The following is a 27,031-nucleotide window of genomic DNA, read 5'->3' as shown; positions in this document are numbered from 1 at the left end:
TTGCCAATGTCATTATCGTTATCGTTACAGTTACTGTTAGTGCTACTGTTACAACATGAGAATTATGAATTTGTCACATTTACTATTACTATTACCATTATCATTACTGTTTGACCCTAAATAATAACGATAACAACAATAGCAGCAGTAAATGTGACTGATTCATAATTCTAAGTAAACATGATAAAAAACAATTCAATTACGTTTGCGATTGTGACCCGTTTTATAAAATCTCATTACAATTATACTAATAAAAGGATAAAAGCCCAGCAGAAATTGTTGATTTTTCGAGAGCCTTTTCATTATGGATTGGTAAATGTGCCCTTAATGTAGACACAATACTATTTATATAACCAAAAACCCTATAGCATATTCTTTAACGGTCGTGGAATGTAAGAGTTGAACATGCAGAAAAATAGGGTTATCATCGGTGGTCTATTTACATGTTCACAAAATATATATATACATACATACATGGCCAACAATAAGCTGATTTGATGCATACAAAAAAAAAAAAATATTCATTTAAATAGTCAAGATAGTTAATCATACCAAATAGATGCAAATAGTATTTCATCCTACATTATGGTAAGACTATTAAAGAGCAATCGGTATCGACATAAAGTCGAAAATTCAACTTCTATTAGACATGAGATTCAATTTTATATCATAAAGATTTAACATTAAAAGATATTAGGATTTTATTAGACATAAGATTGAAACTTCATAATCTATTAGATATTTTTAATGTTCAATGACCTAGTAGACATAAAATTAAAGGTATAGCACTTATCAAACACATTTTAAAGGCCGGTAATCTTTTAAATACAAATTTAAAAGTTTAGAGACAACTTACAAATTAACATTTTAAAATTTCGCATCACAAGAGTAGCTACAGCTCAAGGACATCCACTCTTATATAACGAACTTAATAGAGAGACTAACATAGGAACTAAAGATGCTACTAAAAACAAAATTGTGGCATAAATTGTTGAGTTCGAAAACTCAAAGAACCTAAATGCAAACCTAAATCAAACTTCAAAGATTAAGAGTTAAATTTTTTCTCATTAAAATTAAATGTGAATTTATAAGTTTAAGTCCCAGAATTTTTAGAATTGTGTTTGATAGGTAACCAAAATTTACAAAAGAATCCTCGTGTTACTAGGTAACCGAAATTTACAAAAGAATCCTCATGTTCCTTCTCTGGCAGTTTACTTGTTCTTTCTTTGCATTTTTATTCTCTTTCTAGCACAAAAAATCCCTGTTCAAAACAAATCAATTTCTTTCAAATTTACATCCCTATCTGATCTCAAAAACGTCATTGGTACAGTGACATGAATTTGATTTTAGTATATTTATGAACAAGGAAAAGTACAAAGCTGAGCTATTAAGCTCAAGAAAATGCAGTGGCTTCAGATTCAGCATGAACCATGTTTGCATAAACACCACCGAGGTGAGCTTTGGCCATTAAGGTGTCATGGCTGCCATGCTCGACGACCGATCCATTTGTAACAACTGCAATCGTATCAGCATCACGGATAGTTGAAAGCCGATGGGCGACAATGATAGTTGTAGCTTCCTTTGACACCTTCCTAATTGCAGCTTGGACATGTCTTTCAGATTCCAGGTCCAAAGCACTGCTTGCTTCATCTAGCAACAACACACTTGATTTCTTTAAAATCGCCCTCGCTATGGCAATCCTTTGTTTCTGGCCACCCGAGAGTTGAACCCCGCTCTCGCCAACCTAAGATCACAGAAAGGAAACCAAGTAACCAACAATAAACAGGTCAGTGGACAAATCCAGTAAATGTTCGTAAGTTCTCTTTTCTTTTCGTTAAGAATTTACCTGTGACTCATATCCTTGAGGGAGGCCACAGATGAATTTGTGAATGTAAGCATCTCTAGTAGCCTCTTCAATCTCAGTCCATGAAGCATTTGGGTTTGCAAATGCAATGTTGTCTCTTATGCTTCCAGCAAACAATGCAGGCTCTTGACCAACCAAAGCTGTTTGCTTCCTCAACCATTTCACATCGATCTCCCTCAAATCCACGCCTCCCATCAGCACCTTCCCTCGAATCGGGTCATAAAATCGTTGAGTCAGCCATATTACCGTCGATTTTCCCGACCCACTTTCACCAACCAAAGCCACTGTGCTGCATTCTTTAACCTTTAAGCAGAAGTTCTTCAGCACAATCATCTCTGGCCTAGATGGGTATGCAAATGTCACCATTTTGAATTCAACACCAAAACTTTTCAACCGTTCTTCCTTCTTACTTTTTCCTTTATCGTCGCCTATCAGTGGTCTCCGGTTGATGACATCCAACACCGCAGGAATCGCAGTCTCTGCCATAGAAGTATCCGGTGCTAAACCCGCAAGTTGTCCAACAGAAAAGGAGCTCAAAACAAGAATGAGGAAAATCTTATACACATCACCAAAACTTGTTTTGTCTTGTTGGACGAGGCGAGCAGCAAACCAGAGAGTAAGAGTATAAGCTCCATACATGGCACCTTGGGAGAAGCCAAATGTTAAACCTAAAATCTGCGACCTTTTAACCAACTTCTTCTTAGGCCCGGATAACGATCGATTAAAGGCTTTCACCAGCTGCTCTTGTGCAGAAAATGTTGTCACTGTTCGTATATTTGACACTGCACCTGAAGCAATATTGCTAGCTTTGGCATAAGCATTTTCATCAAGTTTTGGTCCAATATTTATAACCAAGCTTATGTAACTGGCACCAAGAGTGAAAGGGGTTAGAGCAGCAGCCAACAGGGTCAATCTCCATTCAAGCCAAAATGAGAGACCAAGGCCAACAGCAGCTGCACTCACCCCCATCAACAAGACCGAGATTCGATCACCAAGAAACGAACGAAAATTGATGCAGTCAATTGATAGCCTAGATATGAGAATTCCAGTGGAATTCTCAGGGAAATCAAACCAACCAGGCTCTTGTTTTAGTATTGATCTGAACAAAAGGTCTCTCACTCTCACAGTAAGCTTAGTTCCAGCCCAACCACAGAAGCCTTGCTGTCCTGTCATGAACAGAATGCAGCCGATCCCCAGCCCAACCAACACTATACACAAATGCCCAACTTTGGTTTTCATCCTTGAAGTTCCACTATCGAAATAAACTTGAAGGGCCTCACCAAGGATGAAAGGAAAAATGGACAAAATCGCTCCTGCACTCAAACCCATGAGAAATCCCAATAGCAGCATTGGAATCTCTGGCTTTTGCAATTTCAATAGTTCTGTAATCTTAACATTTCTTCGTTTCACTTCTTTCTTCTCCTCTAGCTTGTCCTCTACCGCAGATTTGAAATACTTGGACTGCGAAATCTCGACTACGTACTCTGACTTCGAGATATCATTAAATGAAAGATCAGTGAATTTCTGAACATCATTTCGTTTGGGAGAAGTTTGACGAACTGCTTCGGATGCGAGTTTGATGAGGTTGTAATAAGCCCCTTCTCGCTCCATCAGCTGAAAGTGAGTTCCGATTTCGGCGAGGGAGCCACGTTCAATGACAGCAATAGCATGGGAGTTTCTCACAGTTGCAAGCCTATGAGCAATAACGATTGTTGTTCGGCCTAAAGAAAGCTGATCGATGGCTTTTTGAACTGTAGACTCAGATTCTGGGTCTAATGCGCTTGTTGGTTCATCTAAGAGAAGAATTTTGGGGTCTTTGATCATCGCTCGTGCCAATGCTATTCGTTGTTTTTGACCGCCGGAGAGCAAAGCTCCTCTATCTCCAACCTGAACAGAATCCCATGTTCACGAGAGGAAAACAAAGCAAACAAACAAATAAAGATTTTTAAAATTTTATTATTATTTTTCTTAACTTTTGAAACTTGACCAAGAATCCAAACAATTCATTAGGAAACAAAACTATTGCAAAAAAATTTAGAGAAAAGAAACCTAAATTCCAAAAATAAAAAAATTGTAAACAAAATCGTTATCAAACTAAAACTTGGTTTTTGTTTGGTGTTCATGGAATTGTGTTTTTTTTCTTACGATTTCTTCTGGTTTCACTTTTCTTATAAAAACATTTGAATTCATGACCAAATTTTAAAACATAAATAAATAAATAGTTTTCAAAAATTACTTTTTTAATTTTCAAAACTTAGCTTGGATTTAGAAATTTGAAAGGTAGATAATAAAACAAAAACATAGATAGAAATAGCCTATACAAACTTAATTTTCAAAATCAAATTTTAAATAATTATCAAACGGTGTCATACAAATCTAAATAGACTAAAATTAACTTTTTGGGATCAAAATGAAAATTAAAAATACAGATAAATTATAAGATTAGTCCATAAACATTCATTATTGTGCATCAACGCTAAATTTTCACTTTTGTATTTAGCAAGTCCTAAGATTCTTTCTTGTCTTGGTCAAGTGGTTAAGTATTAAGTAAGTCCTTGAATTTTTAACAATATGTTAAATAGATCATTAAACTTTCGATTTTGTGTTTAATATATCTCTAAATTTTAAAATATATAACTTTCCATTATGTGTCACATCTATTCTAACTTATTCAAATTTTTTCCAAAATTCATAAAATTTAAAACTAATATAAAAGTATAACATAATAGTTTTGAATTTTTTTTTTTTATTATTTGAAAAATAAAGTCATGACCGAATAAAAACGATTTTTTTCCCCAAAAAGACAAGGATAGTAAAGTGAAAATAATTATCAAAAAAAGTATTAGGTTGTCTTTAATTAACCAATTTATTTATAAATATAACAAAATATTACTAACTATCAATGATAGACCGTATCGCCAATTGATAGATGTCTATCGCGGTCTATCACTGATAGACCAATATTTTGCTATACTAAAAAATATTTTTAACAGTTTTACCATTTAAAATAATTGCCCAAAAGTAAAAATATGTTTTTCTTATTTAATAATTTACATATTAAAAAGAAAAAAAAAAGTTAGGTAAATGGACCTGGGTGTCGTAGCCTTGAGGAAGGCCAGAGATGAACCTGTCGGCATTTGCCGCAATACAGGCCGCGATGGCCTCTTTTTCAGTCGCGTTCTCTTTTCCCATCATAACGTTCTCAATAATACTTGTGGCGAAAAGGATTGGTTCTTGACCCACCATCCCAATTTGATCTCTCAGCCACTTGATTTGCAGTGTCCTTATATCTCTCCCATCCAGACTGATCGTCCCTGCAAATCCCATTCATAAACTCTACTCTAAAGGCATTTGACTTAGAAAAAAATGTTTTCAAAACTCATTTTCATCTCAACACTTTTGACAAAAACTACTTCAAATAAGAACATTCATGTGTTTGGTAACTCTTTCTCAAAAGTGTGTTAAGTGTTTATATTAGTGTCAAATTACTATAATGGACGACTATAAAATACTATGTGGAGTTGGTGGTGGTTGTTGAAGCTGGCCATCGGTAGTAATTGCTAAAGATGGTCGTTGGGATTGGTCATCGGTGGAGGTCAGAGATAGTTGCAGGAAGTTTCATAATGAAGTAGGTTTGTCAGTAGTGGTCGACGCAAGAGACTAATAGACAGTGATCATAACCACGACATTATAGTAGAAGCAAGATAGATGATTATTGAAGGTATTTTAGCAATTTTAAGAATGATTCAAATTAGGGAGAGATTAACCATTAAACACTAAGAAATCAATTGATTTCAAGAATTTTTCTTAAACGAACTTATTTCATAAATTCATTTTTTCAAAAGCTATTTTGAGTGGTTGCCAAACACTCCAACTTTTTCTAAAATCACTTTTTTCAAAATTAAACGCTTAAAAATTAAACCAAAGTTCCAAACACACCCAATTCTCCAATTTTTTAAGCTCATAGACAGATTTCAGACCATAGCTTGATTTGATTTATACATACCTTGAATGGGGTCGTAGAACCTCTCTATCAGAGCAAAAATGGTGGACTTGCCACCGCCGCTGGCACCAACAAGAGCGAGTGTCTTTGAAGATGGGAACACCAGATTGAGTGAATTTAGTATCAGAGAATCTGGACGAGATGGGTATGCGAAACTGACACCTTTGAACTCTATTCTTCCACGAACGTTTCTGAGGGTTCTTCCTATTGGACTGTAGGAATCTATCTCTGGAACTCTGTCTATGATTGTGAAAACTCTGCCCGCTGCTACAGTTCCTTGTGCAAACTGAGCAAAATATGACAGTGACAGAGCCAATCCCCTGTGTCAATTATGAGAACGTGTTCATTTGGATAAGGAAATCTTTATGTATCATTTCCTGCTGTTAATTTAATTTAGAAGTCAACTTTTCTTTTAAATGAACTTATGCAGATCCTGCTTTACCTTCCTCCAACGTTGACACCAAAGAAACAAGCGATTGCGTCACCGCCGGTGATCTCTTTCCGGGCAACCAAGATAGCTCCATACCAGAAAGCCAAAGCCCAGGTTGAGTAAGTGACCAGATAAATAACTCCCATGCCTACACCTTTCGAGAATCCAATCCTCTTCCCAAAAGGCACAGAGTTTTCCAAGAGTTCAGCATATTTTGCACCCAGTTTATCTTCAGCAACAAATGAAAACACAGTTCTGATTGAACTGATGGCTTGCTCTGCCACTCCCCCAGCTTTCCTGTAAGAAGCCTTCAAAGGAAACATGGGAAAAGGCTTTAAAAAATGCAACATACTAATAATGTTTAGTGAAGGTCATATCAAAGTACCTCTTCTTTTGAAGTTAAGCCAACATAAATGGCTTTATAAGCTATGCCACAAAACATCATCAGAGGGGTCACTGAGAAGACAACCAAAGAAACTTTCCATGATCTTAGAAAGCCAACTACATACCCACATATGAAGGTGAATATGTGGTGAATGAAGTGAGCCATCTGCAGTCGCAGAAAGACAACATTATATGAATCAGAATTTCTAAGCAGAGGATACAATATTTCTAAGCAGAGGATACAATATGACTTGGAAACATTGTATTAGAGTTGGCAAAAACAATATCGGTGCAGCACCTTCTCCCCCATCACTTCTTGAATGTGAGCCACGTCACTGGAAATTCCATGCATGATATCACCAGTGCTAATTTTCGTGTCGAAAAAGCTGATATCCTGTCGTAGAACAGCTCGCAGATACTTTGTTCTAATCCGCTGAGCCGAACGATCCCCCACCAATCTCCAACAGGTTATCTCTGTCAAAATTACAGCTTCAAGGTCCTAAGTTTGCAGGAAAGTTAATGGAATGCTATTAGACAGAAGTCTTCCTCTTACCCATGTATGCTCCAACCACCACTATTGCTGCTAATCCAGTCATGAACAGGCATATCTGCAAATTTAAGCATAGAGTTGTAGGAAAAATAGGTAATAGAATTTTTTTTATTTTTTTTTTTTTCACATAAGCACCTTTTTTTCCAAAATCATTCCAACCTCATCTTCAATTACGAAGTAGGAGTAAATTATTAGGTTCATACCGTTGCAACATCTCTCATCATCTGACTCTTATCAGCTTCAGACGATTCTGTAGCAAGCTGGTTGACAAAATTCCCAAAAAGATAAGAATACCAAGGAAGAGATCCGCCATTGATGAGAGCTCCCAAACACCCCAATATTATTAGAAGCAAATCCAACTTCGTTGAATACTTAAACAAGCTAAAAAGCCCAACTGCCTTAGGGGGGTCCACTTCATCCTCGTCCTCACTAGAACCCGAATCACTATCATCAATATACGATGAATACATCCTACTACGCTCAAAGCTAAAATCATGTTCAGAAATATCATGGTACTTCTTGCTAAGCTCATCTTTATCAGCCATAGGCCCTTTACTTTCATCATTCCAACCGGAAGAATGGCTGACTTTGCTAGTTTCACCAGGAATGTAGCTTCCTCCGACGAACAACGAGTTCTCTGTTTCTCCACCCACAAAGCTCTGCAGTTCCACTCTGCCAGCCGGAATATAGCCGGAACCGTCGCTGTACGGGCTCGGCAAATTGCGTTTAACGCGGCGAGAGGGAGAAAGATAGTAATCATTGGCGGTTCGGCGTAAAACCTGGCTACTTGAAAATGGAGATGGAGCAATAGAGGCGGCCCAGGGACCTAGGGCTATGCCCAAATTACGAGAATCTCGCCATCCAGTTGGCTCGAACTGCCATGAAAGCTCCCCTTGCCATGATTTATCATCGTCCCTGGCGAAGGGAGTAGCTGGACTAGGGTTTCGAGGGCGTCTTTTGGGAGTGGATTTTCTTGAAATAATGGAGGAATCCAATTGGGAAAAAGAAATAGAGACGTCCGTTGAACTCGCCGGCGTAGGAAAGTGGCGCCGGTGGCCGGAGACGGCAGACATGGCCGTGAATGAAGGTTTAGAACTCAAAAATTGATGCGATTACAAAAAAACGAAATGGGGTTTTCTTTCTTGTAGACAAAAACTTCGAAGAATCCGTCGGTTAGGCGAGAACCCCAATACGAGGAAATGCAGAACAAGGCAGCAAACAAGAGGTTCGATTAAACAATTGGAGGAGAGGATATTACAAAGAAGATTACCGAATCGTGATTGAAGGCTGTGGAAGCTCGCTCCGTTTGAACTGAGAATCCAATGGAAGCTGTGGATGCATATACAGAGAAAGGTGCCGGCCGGCCGATGGAGAATGGGAAGTGGGCTTGTTCTTGTTGCCATTTTCTTGAGCTTGTAGAGAGAAGGGCAAATGGCTGTGTTTGTCAAATTGTGATATTGAAAATTGAAAATGGCGGTATTCTTGTTTATATGTGAAGAGGACTGCAGGGAGTTTGGTTTTGTTTTGTTTCTTGTGGTGTACGGTATCCATTTGTAAGATGGGAAGCTGAGAAATTTTAAATTAAAATTAAAATGAGAAGTTTTTTTTAATTGAAAAAAAACCGGGAATTTAGTTATTTCATTTCACCAATACTTAGTTGGAGACTATCTAAGTCCACATTCTCTATTTCTTTACACACAAAAATATATTTTTAATAATTTTTTAAAAAAATTAATTGCCACAAGCAACTTTAATTGGGTGCATCCACGTTTTTTTTCCGTCTTTTTATTGTAAAGTCTGTTTGAGAAATTTTCTTGAAAAATGGGATTTAATGGAAGGAATTGAGAAGGAATTAACTTTGGAACAATTATAACATTTTTAATACTATTTCTTCTACTACTGCTACTTTTAAAAATTACTATTTCTTCATTAAAGTGCAATTTTTTCTCTTTACTACTTTGAAAAATAGTTTAAACTAGTCCTCAAGTAAAAATAAGGGTCGGCTTACTACCCAAAAAAAAAAAAAAAAAAAAAAGACATTGTGATATATTTTATTAATTTTAAGTCGTCTTTTCTTTCGCTACACGAACCCTTATATTAATATAGAATATATAATCGATGGTGATAGCAATCATAATAGGAAGAAAGTTCGGAAGAGGGAGACAGAAGAAAGAAGAGGAGATACCAAAAGTAAAAGATGAAAATGGACCACCAAAAGCAAACTTTAGGGATGAAATTGCCAAATTTGAAATTTTCAAGTACTCAAATATAACTTAAATCAAACTCTAATTTTTTTTTTCCTATATCAAATCATCTCTAATTTTTCAAATATTTCTCAATTTTTGTTTTTAATATATTAAAAATCTCCATTAAATAAAATGCTAAACTTTGTTAATAAATATGTTTGTACTTTTTTTAGCACGATAAACATGTTTGTACTTCTAAATGAAGAAAGATTGAAGTAACTAGATGATATATGGTTTTCTTTACTCATATCTTGTGATGTTCTTCATTAATTTATTTTGCTACCTTGTCTAATATACATGAAGAAATTTGGAAGAAAAAAAAAAGTGTCTCCCTCTACAATGCGTTTTAAGGCATTGAGAAAAATGGCCAGTCCACACAAAAGTATAAGTGGAATTTTTTTAAAATAATGTTTTTTTAAAGTATAATGACAAAAATAGGGTTGGAGGGAAACTATTCTCGAAAATAGGTTTTTAAATCGTATACCGGGTACACGATTATACCTTAATCGTGTACCGGGTACACAATTAGCTCTAAATCGTGTACCGGGTACACGAGTCCCTGTCCATCTAGCACGCGCAGTCTGTCGTGGCAGTCATGCAGGGTTGATTGAGGTAATCGAGTACCCGGTACACGACTTCCTCTCCATTAAATCTGCCGCGCCCGCCCTTTCTTCTTCCTCGTCGAACTTTCTACCTTCCGAAAGCTTTCTCCATCCGTCAATTTTGCCTTCTTTTGTTGCGTTTTTCCGTCCAAAATTCTGAAATCTTCCTCATTTTGCTTCTGTCTTGTGCAGAACAACCTACCAGAATTGGGTTCAATGTGTCAGCAAACATTGGTCAACGTAGAAGGTATTATTCAACAAACAAGACGACTCAATGTTGCTGACACCTATTGAAGACGTATTCGTCGTAGACGACAATGACAACAGAGTGGACCTAATTTAGAGGGACACGAAGACAATCCCATGAGGGGTAAGGGCTAGGGGGGTCGTTTTTTAATTTCATGTAAACTTTCATTTTCAAATTGTAAATTAAAGAACTAATTGTAAATATTCTTTCATGACATTTTTTTAATATGAGTGCAAGATGTTTTCATTGTAGATTAAATATATAATTAACTTTAATAATGAAGGAATTTGTGGATCAATTCCTAAAGTTTTAATATTGTTGTACATCTATAATTAAAAAAAATAGTTAACAAACTTAAAAAAAAAAAAAAAAAAAAAAAAAAAAAAAAAAAAAAAAAAAAAAAGATAAGAAAATCGTGGACCAGATCTACAAGTTTGTGTCTGACCGGTCAACCAGTCAGCCGACGTGGTGCTGGATTAAATGGTTTGCCACATGACAATCATGTATCCGATGCACGATTTTACTACCCCAATTTTGTCAATAGTTTTCCAAAACACCTATTTTTAGAAAAAGTTTCTCTCCAACCCTATTTTTGTCATTATATTTTAAAAAATATATTATTTAAAAAAAAAAACATATAAGTGGAACAAACTGCATATGCCTCTTCTATGAAGGAAAATTGGGAATTTGGGAGGAAAAAAAATGAAAAAACTATTGAAAGTATTTTCAAATATAACAAAATGTTACTGTCTATTAGTGATATATATAGCAATTTAAAAGAATCCTATTTTATACTTGTAAATAAGTTGGATCATTTTTCTATATTGAAAATAATCCTATTTTATAACATACATTATACTATTTTTTAAAAAATATATATATAATTAACTAAAGAAATATTTTTTATCCTTAGGAGTGGTATAATTCCATTTATTAAAGAATATTTTTGGTCCTTGGAGCTGTATAATACTATTGGTCTAGGTAACACCCAAGTTTTTATCTTTATTAAAAAGAAGTAAAAGACGTATGTAGTGGTACAATTCTATTTATTATATATTCATTATTGTTATCATTTCGCATTTTTGTTGCTCTTCCAATGGATCTATGATTTGAAACTTATGGAGGCAATGGCAAGGGAAAAAACAAAGACGATGGAGAGGGAAATTGGCGGTGGTCAACGGCAATGGTGACTTAAGAATGAGGAAAATGATGGAAAGAACCATTTATAATCATCCTCTCTCTCCATTTGTAACTAAAATAATTTGCAACTGGAACCCACCCCAACGTCTCAAACAACTCCTAAATTATCCCTTTAAAGCTTTAAGGACTATAGGACCAAATAGGATTATATAAAAATAGCAGAAAAAAAGCTAACAAAGTTCAATCTCTCAAGAAAACAGTAACCAAATACGGTAATATTTCAAGTCTAATTACACACTTCCAAGTTTCAACTGCCACCTTAAAAGAGCATAGAAACACGATTACCAAACCATCAAGTTAACTTCCCAGAGCCACACAAACTTGGTTAAAGTTGCAGACAAAAAACAATGATGATATCTTAATAAACAGTGACGAAAAAATTACAAGAGTAGTCATGTGCAAAAAGCTTTTATTATGCATAATTATATCACACTCAACAATTCTGTTCTTGACATGAGCTCCTTCAGATATACAGCACACAAAACTAAACCGTCAGAGCAAATGAAGAGCAGAACCAAAGAAAAAAAGAAAAAAGAAAAAATTGCTCCTAGACTACCAAAATCACAATGACATTTTGCCAACAATTAACTCATTGTTCAATACAGTATACTTAATTAATTCAACACAACTAACAGATGTAACTACCTAATGATGTAGGCGGTCGGTTTTGTGAATCGAATTAACATGTACATTATCGAATTGCAGAGCTCGAGCCTGATTCGACATCTCCTTCAAGCAATTGTATCTTACAATGTACCAACTGTTATACCCTACTCAAGGATAACAAGACAGTAATCACATATAGAAATCTGCGAGTGTCTATTACCTAGACGTTGCATCGGTTCCCTTGCTACGAAAGGTTGAGAGAGAGAAGAACGATTGCGGAGCTGTAAGATTGCAATTTTCCAACATTAGAAATGCAGTTGATCTCCGAACTTTCTTTTTCTTCATTGTTTATGGAAGATAAAATTCTTGTAAACATAAAATAGAAGATGCGAGGATCAAGGAACAAGTTACAAAAATCAAATCCAGGCAACCCCTTTGGCTGAAAGCCTAAAGAACTAGCAAAAAGTCCTTATGAACTTCGTTATATTCCCACAAAGCAAGACTTGAGCAAACCAATGAAAACGTAGAGCTTTGTTTAGGCCATTAACAAATCAATGAAAACATAGCACGTAACACCAACGAACACTCACCTTTCAAGGAACTGCCTGACATATGATCTTCCCTCAGCTTGAAATTAGCTGGTGGAGCAGGAATCGAACTTTGTAATTCTTGAACTGCAAGGACGGAGCAAAACAAAGATGGATAAGTGAATTCTTTTTGCCATCATCCTTATCTAAAAAGGAAGGCAGTCCATATGAGTTGAAGGGAGAAAAGAAAAAGATCTATAATACAGATAAAAGAAAATTCAGACATGAGCAAGTGACAGTTTTTACTCGTCAACGTGATTTTTAAAAAATGACTACTATTAATAATTTAACTAGGAAATATCACAATCGGAATTCATGACCGTTCATAATGGAGTAGCTTAAAGCCAATTTTGGTTCATTAAAATTTAAATTTGAAAAAACGCCAAATTTCAAACATTTTTTCACAGTTAAGTAAATTTAAGCTCGTGTAGGAATCACTAACCCAAGGAAATCCAAAGCATAAAAACCATTTTTTAACTTAATACCTTATTTTCAATGGATGTTACATGCAAATAAAATAAAAGACAACATCAAAAAAAATCAATACAACAAATGTAGGTTACCCTGTTCACAGTACAACTCGCTTTCATTAAAGCCATCATCATGACCCTCTGAGAATCCCATTCTTGACTTCGTTAGGTCTTCCAATGACCTGCTAGCCGGATCTCGCCCATCTTCAGTATCATCGTCTCCTTCAGATGTTGTAGCAGAGATCCAATCAACCATACTTTCTGTCCCACGACTTTTCCTTCCAAACTTTAACAACCTTTTAAACCCTTTGGCCATATCCTTGCGCGATTGACTGGACGAGGTAGCAATAAGAGAAGGCTTATGGGCACTTCCCCATTTCTTTCTCATTCTTGCCACGTCAGTTTCTGCTTGTGTTATATTATGTATATTATGTGAATTCCATGATGCAGGGCTCCCAATTGGAGAGTCCATATATGCATCAATATCAGAGGCCTCATGTGGGTAGGAGAAGGGATGATGCATGCGTGAGTTCCATGACAGGGGGCTCTCGCCTGGCGAATCCTGAAGTAACCCTGCTTTATGAAACGAAGGCAACATGGAGGGAAGTTCAGAAATTGTAGAATGATCCACCTGAGATTGAGAGCGAGATCTCATAGAATTTTCAATTTCAGACCCAGAATTACTTGATCTGCCTGATTCCTGGCTTAATCTTAGTTTTCCATTATCAATATGCGGAAGTTTAATTTCCATTTTCTCATGCCCTTCCTCTTCCTCTTCTTGTTTGGGCATAATTTCTGAACCCTCAAATGCCACTTCATCAAATTCCTCATCATCTTTTGAAGTTTCGGATTCCATAGAAGCTTTCAACTTCGCTATACTTGTTCCAGCACCAGGGCCTATGCCATTGCCCTTCCTCAGAAAAGGCTTTGATTCTAGGCTCTTCAAATACTTATCATAAATGCTTTCATCGTTCTGCTCTTCATCCAATGACAATGGTGCCAAAACAACATTATCTGTGTTCAAAGGTAATATATCCTTGAAGTCAATAGCACTAGCAGAGTTCTTTCTTGAAGACTGTGTACGACGAGGCTTCTCCTCCTTAATGACTGGCTCTTCATTGCTAGTTTTACCGCGAGAATAATTTCTCACCAGAGGGCGTGCCGTTGATTTACCAACCCCAGAAGGTTTTGTATTTTCTTTCCTCAGTTCAGAGAAATTAGGAACCGACTGTGCAAGAAGATTTTCTGTTTGTCCTCTTCGCCTCCCAGAACTGGAATGGGAAACTTTGCCAACTGACCGGGGTGGAGCTGTAGCTCCAGTGGGGCGAGGAGTTGATGATAAATTTCTACCTGGCAAAGCCTTTTTGTTCTGATTGCTTCTAGAAGCACTATCCGATATGTATGAATCACTATGTAATCTGTCGTTCCCATTCAATTTCTGCTCCAAAACCTCAGGAAAGTCCCCATCATCCTCACTTTGAATTGAATTGATCAGCAGCTGTTACGCAAAGATACTTAACATCATTGCACCCTTAGAAATGAGAATGAAAAATATGCAAGATAAGAAACAAAAAAATAAAATTGAGGAAGAGAGAGAACCCAGGACTTCAGCATCATTAACTTCTTAAATAAAAATTAAACTGAAATGATACCTGGTCTCTTGTTTGAGAACGATAGTTGAATGATCTAAGTTTTTCCGCACGTATCCGAGCAGTAGCTACTGAATCTTGTCGGTCAACAAAACCAGAAAATTTTGCTTTCATCTCAGCTTTACTTTTCTCAAGGCTATCTTGCATGGCCTTCATCTTGGCCTCCTTCTCTGCTCTTTTGGAACTCCATTCTTCTCTCAGCTTAGCATCTCTTTTCTGCATATACTTGTTATAAAATTTTCCTCTAGAATCATCACTAAAGTCATGGTTATTTATCAATTTCACAGGCGTTGTATAAACATTTTCCATTTTATTGGAACTCCCCGTTGATTCTATTACCGCAGATCTTTCCACCACTTGTGAAGGAGCAGTGTCTAAAGCTGAAGATGTTCGGTGCTGCAAACTAATTGCCTGTTCAAGCTGCATGTCGGCAGTATTGTTTCTCCTTGCAGCGCTGGAGTTCTCCCCTGGAACACGGAGCTTGTGCTCTGCAAATAGCCTTTCAAGTTCATTTGCCTTCATTTTTAGTTCATCATTGAGCTCCTGATTTCCCTTAGTCTGCCTCACTCTTTGAACTCGCTCTCCTGGTATGCTTGAGATTGTAGGAGTGCTTTCTTGGCCATCAGTACCACTTTTCCCAATCATATCCAATTTACTTCTCTCATGAAGAGAACTGCTTTCTTCTCTGCCAACTTGTGACTTCTCTGCTTGCTTACTTCTCTCGGGTTTCTGCAATTTCATTTTCTGATCTCCAAAATCTTCTACTTTAAGATTATACGCATCTGATGATGCAAGGTTCTTGCTAGCCACTGCCTCAGGTTCGGCTTTAAAAGCTCTCCGTTGCTGAGGTAATTGGCCGCCATCAACTTCCATGGACTGAGTTGATGAGGATTCCAGTTTTATTCCACCGCTTTCAAATTGGTTAGAAAGAGAGCGAGAATGACTTCGAGAACCCCTAGGACGTAATGGATATGCTAAATGGTCTCTTGATCCAGAATCGTCCATCTTATTACCTAACCTACCATCAGCTGCATCATCCCCTACCTTCTTAGCAAAAGCATCAACCTGGGATGCAACTTTATTCTTGGCTCCATCAATTTCAGCTCGATCGGCAGAACTTTTCCCTTGTGGCTCAGAGCCTAATACTACACCTTTAAAGCCTTTACCTTTATCATCACTGCTTGATAAATTCTTTACACTTCCCTTAGAAACCCCTCGATCATTCAATCCAACAAGATCAGCTCCACCAGAGATTGACCTGATTTGGGCTTGAGAAGATGACGACCAAGCCTCTTTACCTGTATAACCCTCAATTGGATTCTGTTCCTCAGTTTGTTGTTTGGACTCATCATCACCATGTCTAACAAGATTGCCCCTTCTTTCAAGCCTAGTCTCACTCTCCAAATCAGGCAAGCTCTTCTCACTTTGAATCTCGGTTGCACCAGAAAATATATTAGCCTTGGTATCAGAAATTGAAGATGAGGAAGGTGTGCATAATGGGCTCTCTATATCCTTCTTTTCATTACTGAAATCAATGCTCATATCACTGACACCACTCCATCTCCTCAAAACTGCCTTTTCCACCGCCGCCGGCGCTGAAGACACGTCCGATGAGAGCCTTCTCAGTTCCAGAGGTTTTCCAGAAACGGGCTTGCCTCCTCCACTGCCACCGGTATTTTCCTTCTGTTTGTTCTCAAAAAGGTTGATCCGATCTTGGACGCTGAGCCGCCTGGCCGGGGGACCCACAGGAGTTGATTTCGATTCTGTCGGAGACTCATCTCCGTTCTTCTCTTTCTCCAAATTTTCGGGCAACGTCTCCACCCTCGTGCCATCTTTCACGTTACGTCGGCTCGGGAAGGTGGCAGAAGATTTGGCCGGTTGACACGTGGTGGGTCTTGATTCGTCCACATGGGAATATTGTTCTTCAGTTCGTGAAGTTGTACCAGATTGAGAATCGTGCTTATTCTCTGTTTGGTACTGCGGCTTGATGTGGGTTCCAACCGAGTCTTCAGCGGGGTCATCGATCGACATGTCGGAACCACATGAAGATCTGACCGCTCTGTCGTCGACGCCTGGGGTCCATGTGTTAATAAGTTCCGGCCTCCTCCGGGAAAGAGAGATGAAACTAGAGCACGCTTCGCTGCAAAAAAATTGAAACGCTACGTCAAATTACAGTGAAACTAGCTATCTGAGCAATGTAATTTGGTAATGACCCAATAAATGTTGACTAATATACCTGCAAACTAGTAATATTACAAAGACAAGTTCTGATTTTTTTTTCTTTGGGTGCACAATCCCACAGAAACTATTGCGGCTGTTTTATCAATTTATGTGACAATAGGTGTGAGGTAAACATAAATGAGCGAATATGTTCTCCAAAAAAGAAAAAACATAAATGAGCCATTATGTAAAATTGTATATAATAATGATTTTGAAAAGAAAAGGTAACTATATGACTTATGTTGTAGCTTTGAGGAGGACAACAGTTTACAACGAAATATGGAGAAAATATAATATAATATATAAATAGATAAAATAAATAGATAACAAAAAGTAAATAACATAATAAAGAATGGATTTCTCCACTTTCTCCAATCTTTTTGGATTGATCACCAATATGTATCTTTCAAAGCCTACCAAATAGGTAATTTGGCAAGTAAGAGGTGGATTACATGAACACTAATAGTATGTAATCTTAAGACATATGGATTAATGGATAAGTGACGTACGACCAATGAACACTAATAATAGACATCTACATTACACCTAATTTAACATATTTATAATAACTTATAAAATTTTATATTTTTTTGAAATAAGGATACGACACTTTTCATTAAGAGAATGAAAAGAGGCGTATAAAAAATTATATGAATATTTAATTTAAATTTCAGAGACCACGAAACTGCTTGGATTTATAAACACTTGCATATATATAGAAACCAATGAGAGAGAGACAGTCGATCCAACAGAAGGATTGAGAAGGGAAAAAACAAAATTTTGAATTCTAGTCACTATCACTACAAAGATCTCCAAAGAGTATGCGAACGTAAAGGACTGAGGCAATGTAGTAGGTGGTCTCAGTTCGTAGGCTTGTGGGGGAATAAAATTTGCTTTCTACGGCAATATACGATAGCAAAGGCTGTATCTTGCTTTGTTCAGATAAATTTCCTTCTTATCCCATTTCATACAACATTCTCAAAGAAAAAGGGAAGGGAAATAATTGTATGAAAATCAGATATTGCCTCTCTTCACCAGTCACCAGACTCACTCATCTTCCACGGTAGCGAGAGGCACAACAACGATGGGTGCTCGCCAGGACATTATACATTGCAAGGTGACAATTCTTTTCCTTTTTCTTTGTGCCTTCCATTTGAAACTCGATTGGATTCGACATAATCAGAGAAGCATGCACTAGCAGAATGAAATGAAAATCTTCTAGACGTAGTATAAGCTTCGGTCTCAAATTGCAGGTGGTTAAATTTCGTTTGTTATTTAGGTGTCCAGCTGCATCATATGATTATATATCTCCTTCCGCTCTAGGATCTCAATTCTAAGAAGGTAATATATATACATACGAAATTAAACATTTTCTTCAATTGATGGGTGGCGGGGGGAGTAGATTCACCTTCATTCTGTCAATTCGAAGTGTCATTCCTCCATACTTCCTATCAGCAGTTCTTAAAATCCTACCAGGTTGGAGATATACACGAGGAAATTTTAGCAAAGAGAGGTTGGAGAGATTAATGGCTTGCGTTAGATCTTTGGTGGGCGATACGGATCTTTGGAGATTGGGAATTCAACTTTGAAAAAATGAAGCATCCTTTGCAAAGTGGTTGGGGTGGTTTCCGTTAGAACGTGACATTTTGTAACATAAGGTTGTAAGCAGATAGTTCATCCACTAATGATTGAGATACTATATAGAATATATTAATGACGATCTCTAGAATGTGCAAAGCAACTCATGCTTTTGTCTCATTTCTTCAATTCTGTTAACTATGATTTGTATTCAGTTCTAGAAGGACCATCATATGATCAGCAATGCCTCATTAATCTGACATTTGCAATATATGTCTATATAGCCACTGTTTTTATTGGGGCTATCTTTTCCTAATTTTTCCCATTAGGATAGATCCAATAACAAGGGGTTAATGATTTGACTTCTCTTCCAGCCATTATCCCCAAGTTGGAAGATGGTCAGATCCTATTGCCTTCCCCTCACCGCTGCCCTCACAATGTCTGATGAGACCAACATCTAGAATGTCAATTTTTCTCTTGGCTAAAGATTAACAACGTTGACTTCAAAGGTGCTCTCTGGTGCTAGTGCTATGCCGCTGTTGGTGTGTCCACTTCAAACAAATACCAGAGGTTTTGAATCGTATTCTTTGGACATGCACGACAGAAAATCTGTGGTTCATTAATTCGCAATCTTTTGGCATGTCGTACCTCAATAAAGTCAACTGGTTATGATCACAGAGATTCTCGTCTCTCCTAGTTAGAGAAAGAGGGAAATGTGTGCGGCAAGTAAACTTTTTGATGTCCTTCAGAGTCTATATCTTGAGGGAAAATAGGAGAGATTTTCACAAAATTGAGTGGGGAGATTTGAAGTGCTTCAATGACTCTCTTTACATTTCTGCAAGTAGGACCTTTAGTCATTATCCCTTTTTGGCCCTCAGGATTTTCATTCAATTAAAGTGAGAAACCAAGTGTACCACAAATCCCGGAAATGGAAGAGAATTGCAGTATCTCACTGCAAGATGTTAATCAACTTCCCTATCACCAAATTCTAGAGAGAAACCAAGGTAAAATACAAATTCCTGAACTAGCAAGGACAATGCACTCTCTTGCTAAGATGAACGATGGGAAGGTCAATCCACCAAAGTCCCAGACCAAAGACTATAGAGTTCTGCAATTTCCACTACAAGTCCCTATGTTTAACACTCTGGCATGGAAGAGAAAATAGAAAATCTTTTCCTTACCCTCCTCAGTACACTAATGCAATTTCCTCTCCACGTTCCCCTCTTTAAGCTAGATTACTGCCAAATATGTGGTTCAAGTTCAACTCTAATGCCATCCACTACTAACCACAGGCGGAAAACCCAAGATCTAGACATGTATTAGTAGGTACTAATAATACACATAAGTCAAATAGAAGATTTTTTTAGAGTACTTACGTTAGGCGATGGGCACCAAACTGATCAGCAAAATGTTGAAGGTCAGACACTGTACTAGGATTAAAACCAGCGGCTAATGCACGAGTAGAAGCTGTGACCAAGTCCTGCCTAACAGCAAGAAGGCGTACATCGATAGCTTTCAAAAGCTCTTTCCTGAAAATTTTGACAAATTACATAAAGAATGAGACACCTATCCACACACACATATTCAATTCAGAAAACTTGAACTTGCAGTTATCAGTATCTACCTACCTACGAGTCTCATCACAACATCATCAAATACTATGTTTCTGACATCCCAAATAAACTGATGATTTCTTTACTAGTGAAACCACATAGATCTCACCCTCACTTGAAAGTTTGACAAGAAACACAAATATACGTACAAAAGATATCTTGAGAAAGATAGAGAGATTTTACGACTTCAAACATATCTCTACTGGCACTAGTTACAGCTTTTACCATTAACTTGCCAAACACATGAAAAACATTGTGATGAAGAGAACAATATTGAGAAAAGAAGAGGTTACTTGGTTTCATCTGTTGAGCCTGCACCTGTTCCATCCCCACCTACGGAAAATTATCAAAAAAATAAACATAAATGAACATCATTGATAATAGAATATTAATTTAATCTTAAAAAAGAAAAATAGACATACTAATAACTGTTTCCATATGAAGCAACTCACAAGCAATTATTGAAATATTTCTCAGATAAACCTATTGCCCTAGTTCAAGAATAAGTGGCAGCTGACAATGTGATGACACAAGGGAGTTTTCCACAAACAATGCCATGGAAGCCGGATTGCTCTTTCTCTCATGCACAAATTCCACTGACCTAGTTACATTGCTGCTAACATACTTTACCAGTCGGCTAGAAATTTAACATAGAAATAACAGATCAAAAAGAACTTAAGAAGTTTCAAAGAACTATTGAAGTAATGTACTTGCATACAAAAAACAATTAGAAGACCAAATGCATAAGGGATTTGTCTATAAACAAAAATGTAATTAAAGGTTAAAAAGGATTCTAGGAAAATAAAAGAAAATTAAACATACCCGATGTACCAGAATGCCGATCACCTTCTCCCTAATACCAAAAAAAAAAATAATAATAAAAAGATAAAAACAATAAAATAAAAATTTATTTAGTAAAACAAGAAATTAAAAAATGTGTTCCCCTTAAGTGGCAATACTTAATGGCGGAACTTACCAGAGAATATATTCTTCTAGCTGCTTCCAATTGAGACATCTCTGCATCAAATGTATTTACCAGCTCCAATATCTCAGGCGTGCTAACAAAACGCACAAACCTGGAAATATACCAAGTACATTAACAAGAAAGTCCAAGAGAGACTGGCCAGTTGGCATAAAAAGATACTGAATCATCAAAATGAAGTAGGAAAGACTTTTACCTTTCAAGGGTTCCTTTTGTGAACCAAGCATTGTCATTTCCACCCCTCTCAACTTCAAGCTTAATTGCCTGGACTGCATGAGCAAACTGCTCTTCTGCAACCTTTAATTGAGTTACAAATGGCTTCACTGAACCTGATGCTAGTTTCTCAGTCTTGCCATGGCTAGAAACAAACAATTCGCAACTGCCCAAAGGGGGAGAGAGAAAGTAAAATTAGTAGATAGGAGAGTGTAGTATTTAATCTAAACAGCTAAGGTGTGCTAACCGCACCGTGAACGCCTAGGTGACAGTTGAAACACAGCAAAATCCAGAGGCGTCTCGGGTTTCATTTCCCTTTCACTTCACAGAAACTTCAAGTTTCAATTTATCTTTTCCCAAAGCACTTCATGAAACCAGACTTACTCCCTGGAAAAAAGCACTCTATCTCCTGACAATGTTTGGTGGGACTGTCGAATTTTGAAGAAATGTAGCAAGAAGCACCACTGGGAATAAACGAAAAACCCCCTTTAGAAAAAGCATCTACATCATAAAGTCCTGATTTCAGCTCTATTAAACTTAAATGAAAACATAAAAAAGAAAAAACACAGTGCAGATTGTAGAAGAAGTTGAAACAGTGACGTAGCAATAGAAGATAATAAATTTCAGACATTAATAATAGAATCTAGATTTTAGTAGTCAACATTATGAGTAAAAGTAAGATTATCTAAGAAAATATCATTCCATAGAAGAAACCCAGCAGAAAAAAACCTCCAGCTTCACTCCTAAATGCCCACACAACATACATCACAGATCTCACTCCTAAACCCCTTTAGAAAACTCAATGCTAATAAATTCACCCACTCCCCTCCCTCCCCCCAAAAATAGAAACCCAAGCTTCATAAAAGGAAGTTAGATAAGCTTAGATCTGATTCAACAATTAAAATTAAAATCAGATAGCCAAACCAAAGCAGACCCATGTGGAATTCAATCCCTCAAACGCAAATTCAAATGCCATACTTCCCTCCCCACTCCCCACCCACCCAAAAAAAAAATCCACAAACTATTCCACAAAAACAACACACAATCTAGATACTGCATATAAAAAAACAGTGAAAGAAACCCAAATGCAGAAAAAGCAAAAGAAGCTGATCGATGTTCCGAAAAACATGAAAAGCGGAAGAAGACTAAATGCTGAATCGATCGTCTATTTCAGAAGCATACCCGCGAAGTCCACATCCAAGATCTCAGAAAACGCAATCGGATCGTCCGATTAGCAGCATTTCATTACAGTTGGTGGTTAATTAGCTAAAATCGCTTGGTTTTTCTTGGTGGGGGTGAATCGTATCTAGTGAGAAAACGAAAAATTTGTAAAGATGGGGAGTTTGGAAGAATTTGTAATTAGGTTTTAAGGAAACCCTAAAGACAATGAGAAGATGGTGTGGAAGAATGTATGTCGCTCTCTCTCTCTGTAATCTCTCTCTACACTCTCTTTGGTTGGGGTCTTAAGAGATACAGTAGAGAGAGAGAGAGAGAGGAAGAGGAGGCAGAGATGTGAAGTTGAGAGAGAGAAAAGAGAAGACTGTGCTTCCGCCAATGCTTTTTGTTTGCGATTTTGGAAATCAAAAACTTTAAAACTCATTTCCTTTCTTTTATTTAGAGAAACCGGGCTGACTCCTCACTCCAAATTACCATTATATCCCACCCTTCATTAAATGTCATTTTAATCCTACTATCATTTTCTTTTTTAATCTAATTCTCGAATGTGTTAACCTCATTAACAACTGTTCGGTAGTTTTACTAAAGTGAAGAATGCAATTGATGAGATTCTTGTATTGACAAGGAGGTTGTAAAATGTATCTCTTTCTCTTTTTATCCTTGTACGAAAATCGAGTTGCTCACTTTATAGCTTGTTATGTTGCTGGATTCAAGTCTCGTTTGGATTCTTTTGTCTCTTCTAATTCATAAGGTATTGGAAGGTTATTAGGACTCTTGTTGTTTAGTTGGATTTTAGATGTTATTAATATTAAAATCTACTCTCCCCTGCTCCCCCTGATATTAGGTTTCTTATGAAGTATTTGTTTCAAAATAAAATCTTTGTCATAGGTTAAGTTATGCAAAAATACATACATCCTTAAACTTTGTCTCTTTAAAAAAATATTGCCTTTTAGTTGGATAATATATAAGGTGAGAGATAGAGCCTCAGACTTATTGATCAAAATTTTAGATTTTAAGTTAGTTGAGTCATGTTCATATTAGTTTGCAAGATTACTCTCGATCTCTCGTAAACGTCTCTAATCTATCTTTGAGTAGAAAAAACTTTATAATTTTGAAAGAAATTGAGATCAAAAAACATAATTTATACTCTAATAATAAAACTTTTGAAACAACACATAAAGTTTAGTGTATTTTTTTACATAATTTTAACTTTTCTGTAATTAATGAATAAAAAAGGGTAATATTCACTGAGTTATGTTTGGACTCATTAATTAGATTTAGTCATATTTACTTTATTTATTTAAACCATTATAAAATTCATAAATGAACCATTAACTTTTAAAATAGTAATTAGTATCTCGCCATTGTACTTGTTTGCCAATTTTGTATTTTTATTTTTATTTTTATTTTTAAATTATACTCTTTACATGGGTAGATGTTAGACGTGGTTAATAACAAGTTTAAATATTTGTTGAGTTCTTGAAAAATTAGAGGATTGAAGTAAAAATTTTATCTATTAATTATTTAAATTGTAACAAATTTAGTAAAAAGTTGGATTTTTATTCGTCTTATTCTTCAATTTATTAAATTCAATAGGTATGATGTCATATTCATATCAAAACAGCCATTTAACATCCTCTGACCAAAAATGTATAATTTAAATTCTTAAAATATAGATTATTAACATAACAATGTTTATACATCGCCACTTATCTGGAAAAAATATATATATATACTCAAACGTGAAGAATATTTAACCTTCTAGAGCTATACTCCAAAAATCAATGAATAAATAACTAAAAATAAAACTTTCAAAGCTTCTAATAATATAAATAACCCATCCACTTCAATATAAAAATATACATGGGATATTTATATTGAAATTTTAAGGGATAAACTATTTATAGAAATAATAAAAAAAAATAATGATAGATTTATCCCTTATAAACAATGATTGACTTCATCGATCTCTATAAAAAAATATAAATAATTTTTTTTATTTTTTTATTTTTGAAAATTCCCTATACTATATTATATGTATGTATATAACACATAATATTGGAGTAATTTAAGAGGGTAGATGTGTAATTATGCGGCATCGGGACTTGCCATCGTACGGAGTGAGAGGGTATTTCGGTAATTGAGGTGATTAATCCAGTATTCTAATTTTTAACGGTTTTATATACATTTGAAAGTGAGTAGAGGGAAACTTGTCTTATTTTATTTTATTTTATTAAGGAAAAAATGCCTCTACTTGGAACTCCCTCTCTCTCACTTTTAAATTTTTGGTAAACTTTCTTAATGGCAAAATTTAAAACGTGGAAGTTTTAATTTTATGAAAACATGATAAAAGGTTGACGACAGTGGATATTTTTCAAAAAATAATAATAATATTAAAATTAATAAATAAGTATTTTATGATTTCTAACAAATATTTTGTATTACATCAATTACGAGGATGGGAATCGAATCATGAAAAGTCATGACATTTCATTTTTACCTTTGACTTTTTTGCGAAAAATAATTTAAACATATTAACATGTTTATTATTTATTATTATATTTATATTATGGCTTTTTATTGTATATTTTTTGACAACTGCACATATAGCAATCGAATCTGAAATATCATATATAGTACAATGCAAAAAAATTGCAAATATAACAAAATTTAGATTAAGCTTTTAGAGTTGATCGGTGATAAACTATATTGTTGATAATAGTCTTTCAACGAGTTTATCACAAATAAAAGTCTATCGTTAATAGATTTTATTTTATTTACAATTATTTAAAAATATTGTTATACAGTGAATTATTATTCCCAAAGTGTTACCCAATGAAGTTACTATTTCATATGCTTTGTATTTTTCCTACGTATAAAAAAAAATATTGATTCACCATTCATATATATATTAAAGTTGTGAAAATATACAAAATATCGATATGTCGATCAAAATTTAACATCACTGCTAATCGTTGATTTCTCTATTGTAAATTGGTAGGGAAAGAAGTAATATAATACCTCTATAAATTAAAATATATTCTCCCTCATCCTTATAGATATTGAATTAAACTTTTTTTTTTTTTTTGGGGGGGGATAAAAGATATTGAATGAATCAATAGATGCTTTTTGTTAAACTCAAATTTTAGATAAAATTTTATTTTTGGCAAAGAAAAATAATACATTCTTCATGCCTAAAAGACAAAAATGCCCCATAATTTAGGGTTAGACTTGAGATTTAAAAGCGAAAACAAATAATTCATCTAGTATTTTTGTTCACTTCATAAACTTTTTAATAGAAAAAATAATTTAACCTTTGTTACTAAATTTTTTAAAATTAGTTTGAACGGCTTATTTTTATTATATTTCACGAATGAATATTTTCGAAAATTTATATTTAAAAGTAATTGTCACGTAACAGTTAGACATTTTAAAGCTAATTTGATTTTTTTTTTCTTTTTTTTTTTCTTTTTTAAGGAAAGCAAGTTTGAGTTTTGGTTAAGAATTGGTAAAAGAAAAAAACTTAATAAAGTAGAGTAAGGTATAAAATTTAAAAATCTAGATTAAAAAATAATAAATAAAAATAAGAGTTTAGTTTAGTAAGTTACAAAAATTCTATTGGGAATGAGATGTAAGTGGAAATAATTAAAGATATAATATTGTTGTGGGGGAGGGGTTGCATGTAAGATATTGAAGGTGAATGTACAATATTACCCCTCCGCAAAACACTGCCACAGATTTTGTTTTGTCCTTACTCCACTTCATCCGTTCTGTGCCACTCGTCGTAAAATATTGAAAAAGGTGTTCATTTTCTATTATTTTGGCCAAATTCCCTTTTTAACCTTGCTCTCCATTTTTATTTAAGGGTTTTTTTTGTCAAGTCGGTGGAGTGGATCATAATAGTTACAAACTATGATAATTAATTCAGCATCTCATATGCGTCTTGAGATTTAAAGAGTATTATAGTGAGTATAGCTCAACTGTAATTGAGATGTAACTGTACTTTTAAGGTCAAAAGTTTGAATCGTCATACCTCCATTTGTTATATATTTTTAAGAAATGTCAATGACGGTTAATTTATTTGTTTAAGCTCCATTTGGTAACTATCTATTTTTTAGTATCTTTGTTGTTGAAAATAAAGCTTATAAACACTCACTCTACTTCTAAATGTATTGATTTGTTGACTAATTTTTATTAATATTTTTAAAAAATAAAGTTAAAATTTTAAGATAAATAAATAAATTTTTTAAATTTTACTTGTTATTTAAAATTTAGCTAAAAATTCAAGCTCTTTGATTGAAGAAAGTGCAAATCTAGGTAGGAAATTGAAAGCACATAAACTTGATTGTTTTTATAAAAATGAGATGGGTTATGCACTTTTAGAGACTTTTTTAAACATCAAAATAAGGTA

At 35.3% G+C, this 27,031-nt stretch overlaps 2 protein-coding genes across 3 annotated transcripts; both read right to left on the bottom strand.

Moving 5' to 3' along the window:
- Window positions 1-1,139: 1,139 nt before the first annotated feature.
- On the bottom strand, window positions 1,140-8,304 carry LOC120086660 (ABC transporter B family member 19-like). The gene is made up of 9 exons (XM_039043401.1): window positions 7,435-8,304; window positions 7,235-7,289; window positions 6,980-7,155; window positions 6,683-6,847; window positions 6,310-6,605; window positions 5,871-6,187; window positions 4,955-5,178; window positions 1,847-3,751; window positions 1,140-1,744 (listed from the first exon to the last, which is right to left on the bottom strand). The coding sequence occupies exons 1-9, from the start codon at window positions 8,302-8,304 to the stop codon at window positions 1,394-1,396; spliced, it is 4,359 nt and encodes a 1,452-aa protein (XP_038899329.1). The 3' UTR covers window positions 1,140-1,393.
- A 3,617-nt stretch (window positions 8,305-11,921) lies between these two features.
- On the bottom strand, window positions 11,922-23,020 carry LOC120086349. 2 transcript variants are annotated; one of them, XM_039042961.1, is made up of 11 exons: window positions 22,627-23,020; window positions 21,697-21,945; window positions 21,428-21,610; window positions 21,226-21,325; window positions 21,072-21,102; window positions 20,543-20,582; window positions 20,013-20,165; window positions 14,842-16,978; window positions 13,283-14,687; window positions 12,723-12,806; window positions 11,922-12,413 (listed from the first exon to the last, which is right to left on the bottom strand). In XM_039042961.1, exons 2-11 carry the CDS (start codon window positions 21,753-21,755, stop codon window positions 12,349-12,351), a joined length of 4,257 nt encoding a protein of 1,418 aa, XP_038898889.1. In that variant the 5' UTR covers window positions 21,756-21,945; window positions 22,627-23,020; the 3' UTR covers window positions 11,922-12,348. The 2 variants fall into 2 exon arrangements, with proteins under 2 accessions (XP_038898889.1, XP_038898888.1); XM_039042960.1 differs by having other exon boundaries at window positions 21,697-21,908.
- Between the last annotated feature and the right edge of the window lie 4,011 nt (window positions 23,021-27,031).

This window comes from Benincasa hispida, chromosome 9, assembly GCF_009727055.1.
Source record: "Benincasa hispida cultivar B227 chromosome 9, ASM972705v1, whole genome shotgun sequence".
Lineage (NCBI taxonomy): Eukaryota > Viridiplantae > Streptophyta > Magnoliopsida > Cucurbitales > Cucurbitaceae > Benincasa > Benincasa hispida.
The sequence above is the reverse complement of the archived record's forward strand: the minus strand, read 5'-3'. Positions and strand labels throughout refer to the sequence as shown.

What these genes read in the sequence shown, in the direction of transcription:
- LOC120086660 (XM_039043401.1), bottom strand. Translation starts at nt 8,304, where the DNA reads ATGTCTGCCGTCTCCGGCCACCGGCGCCACTTTCCTACGCCGGCGAGT. An exon ending in CTCAAGGCTACGACACCCAG is followed by an intron (nt 3,752 to 4,954) that starts GTCCATTTACCT and finishes GATTCTGTTCAG; the next exon opens with GTTGGAGATAGAGGAGCTTT. An exon ending in CTCAAGGATATGAGTCACAG is followed by an intron (nt 1,745 to 1,846) that starts GTAAATTCTTAA and finishes CTGTGATCTTAG; the next exon opens with GTTGGCGAGAGCGGGGTTCA.
- LOC120086349 (XM_039042961.1), bottom strand. Translation starts at nt 21,755, where the DNA reads ATGAAACCCGAGACGCCTCTGGATTTTGCTGTGTTTCAACTGTCACCT. An exon ending in CTGTCACCTAGGCGTTCACG is followed by an intron (nt 21,611 to 21,696) that starts GTGCGGTTAGCA and finishes CCCTTTGGGCAG; the next exon opens with TTGCGAATTGTTTGTTTCTA. An exon ending in TCGGCATTCTGGTACATCGG is followed by an intron (nt 20,583 to 21,071) that starts GTATGTTTAATT and finishes AATTTTCCGTAG; the next exon opens with GTGGGGATGGAACAGGTGCA.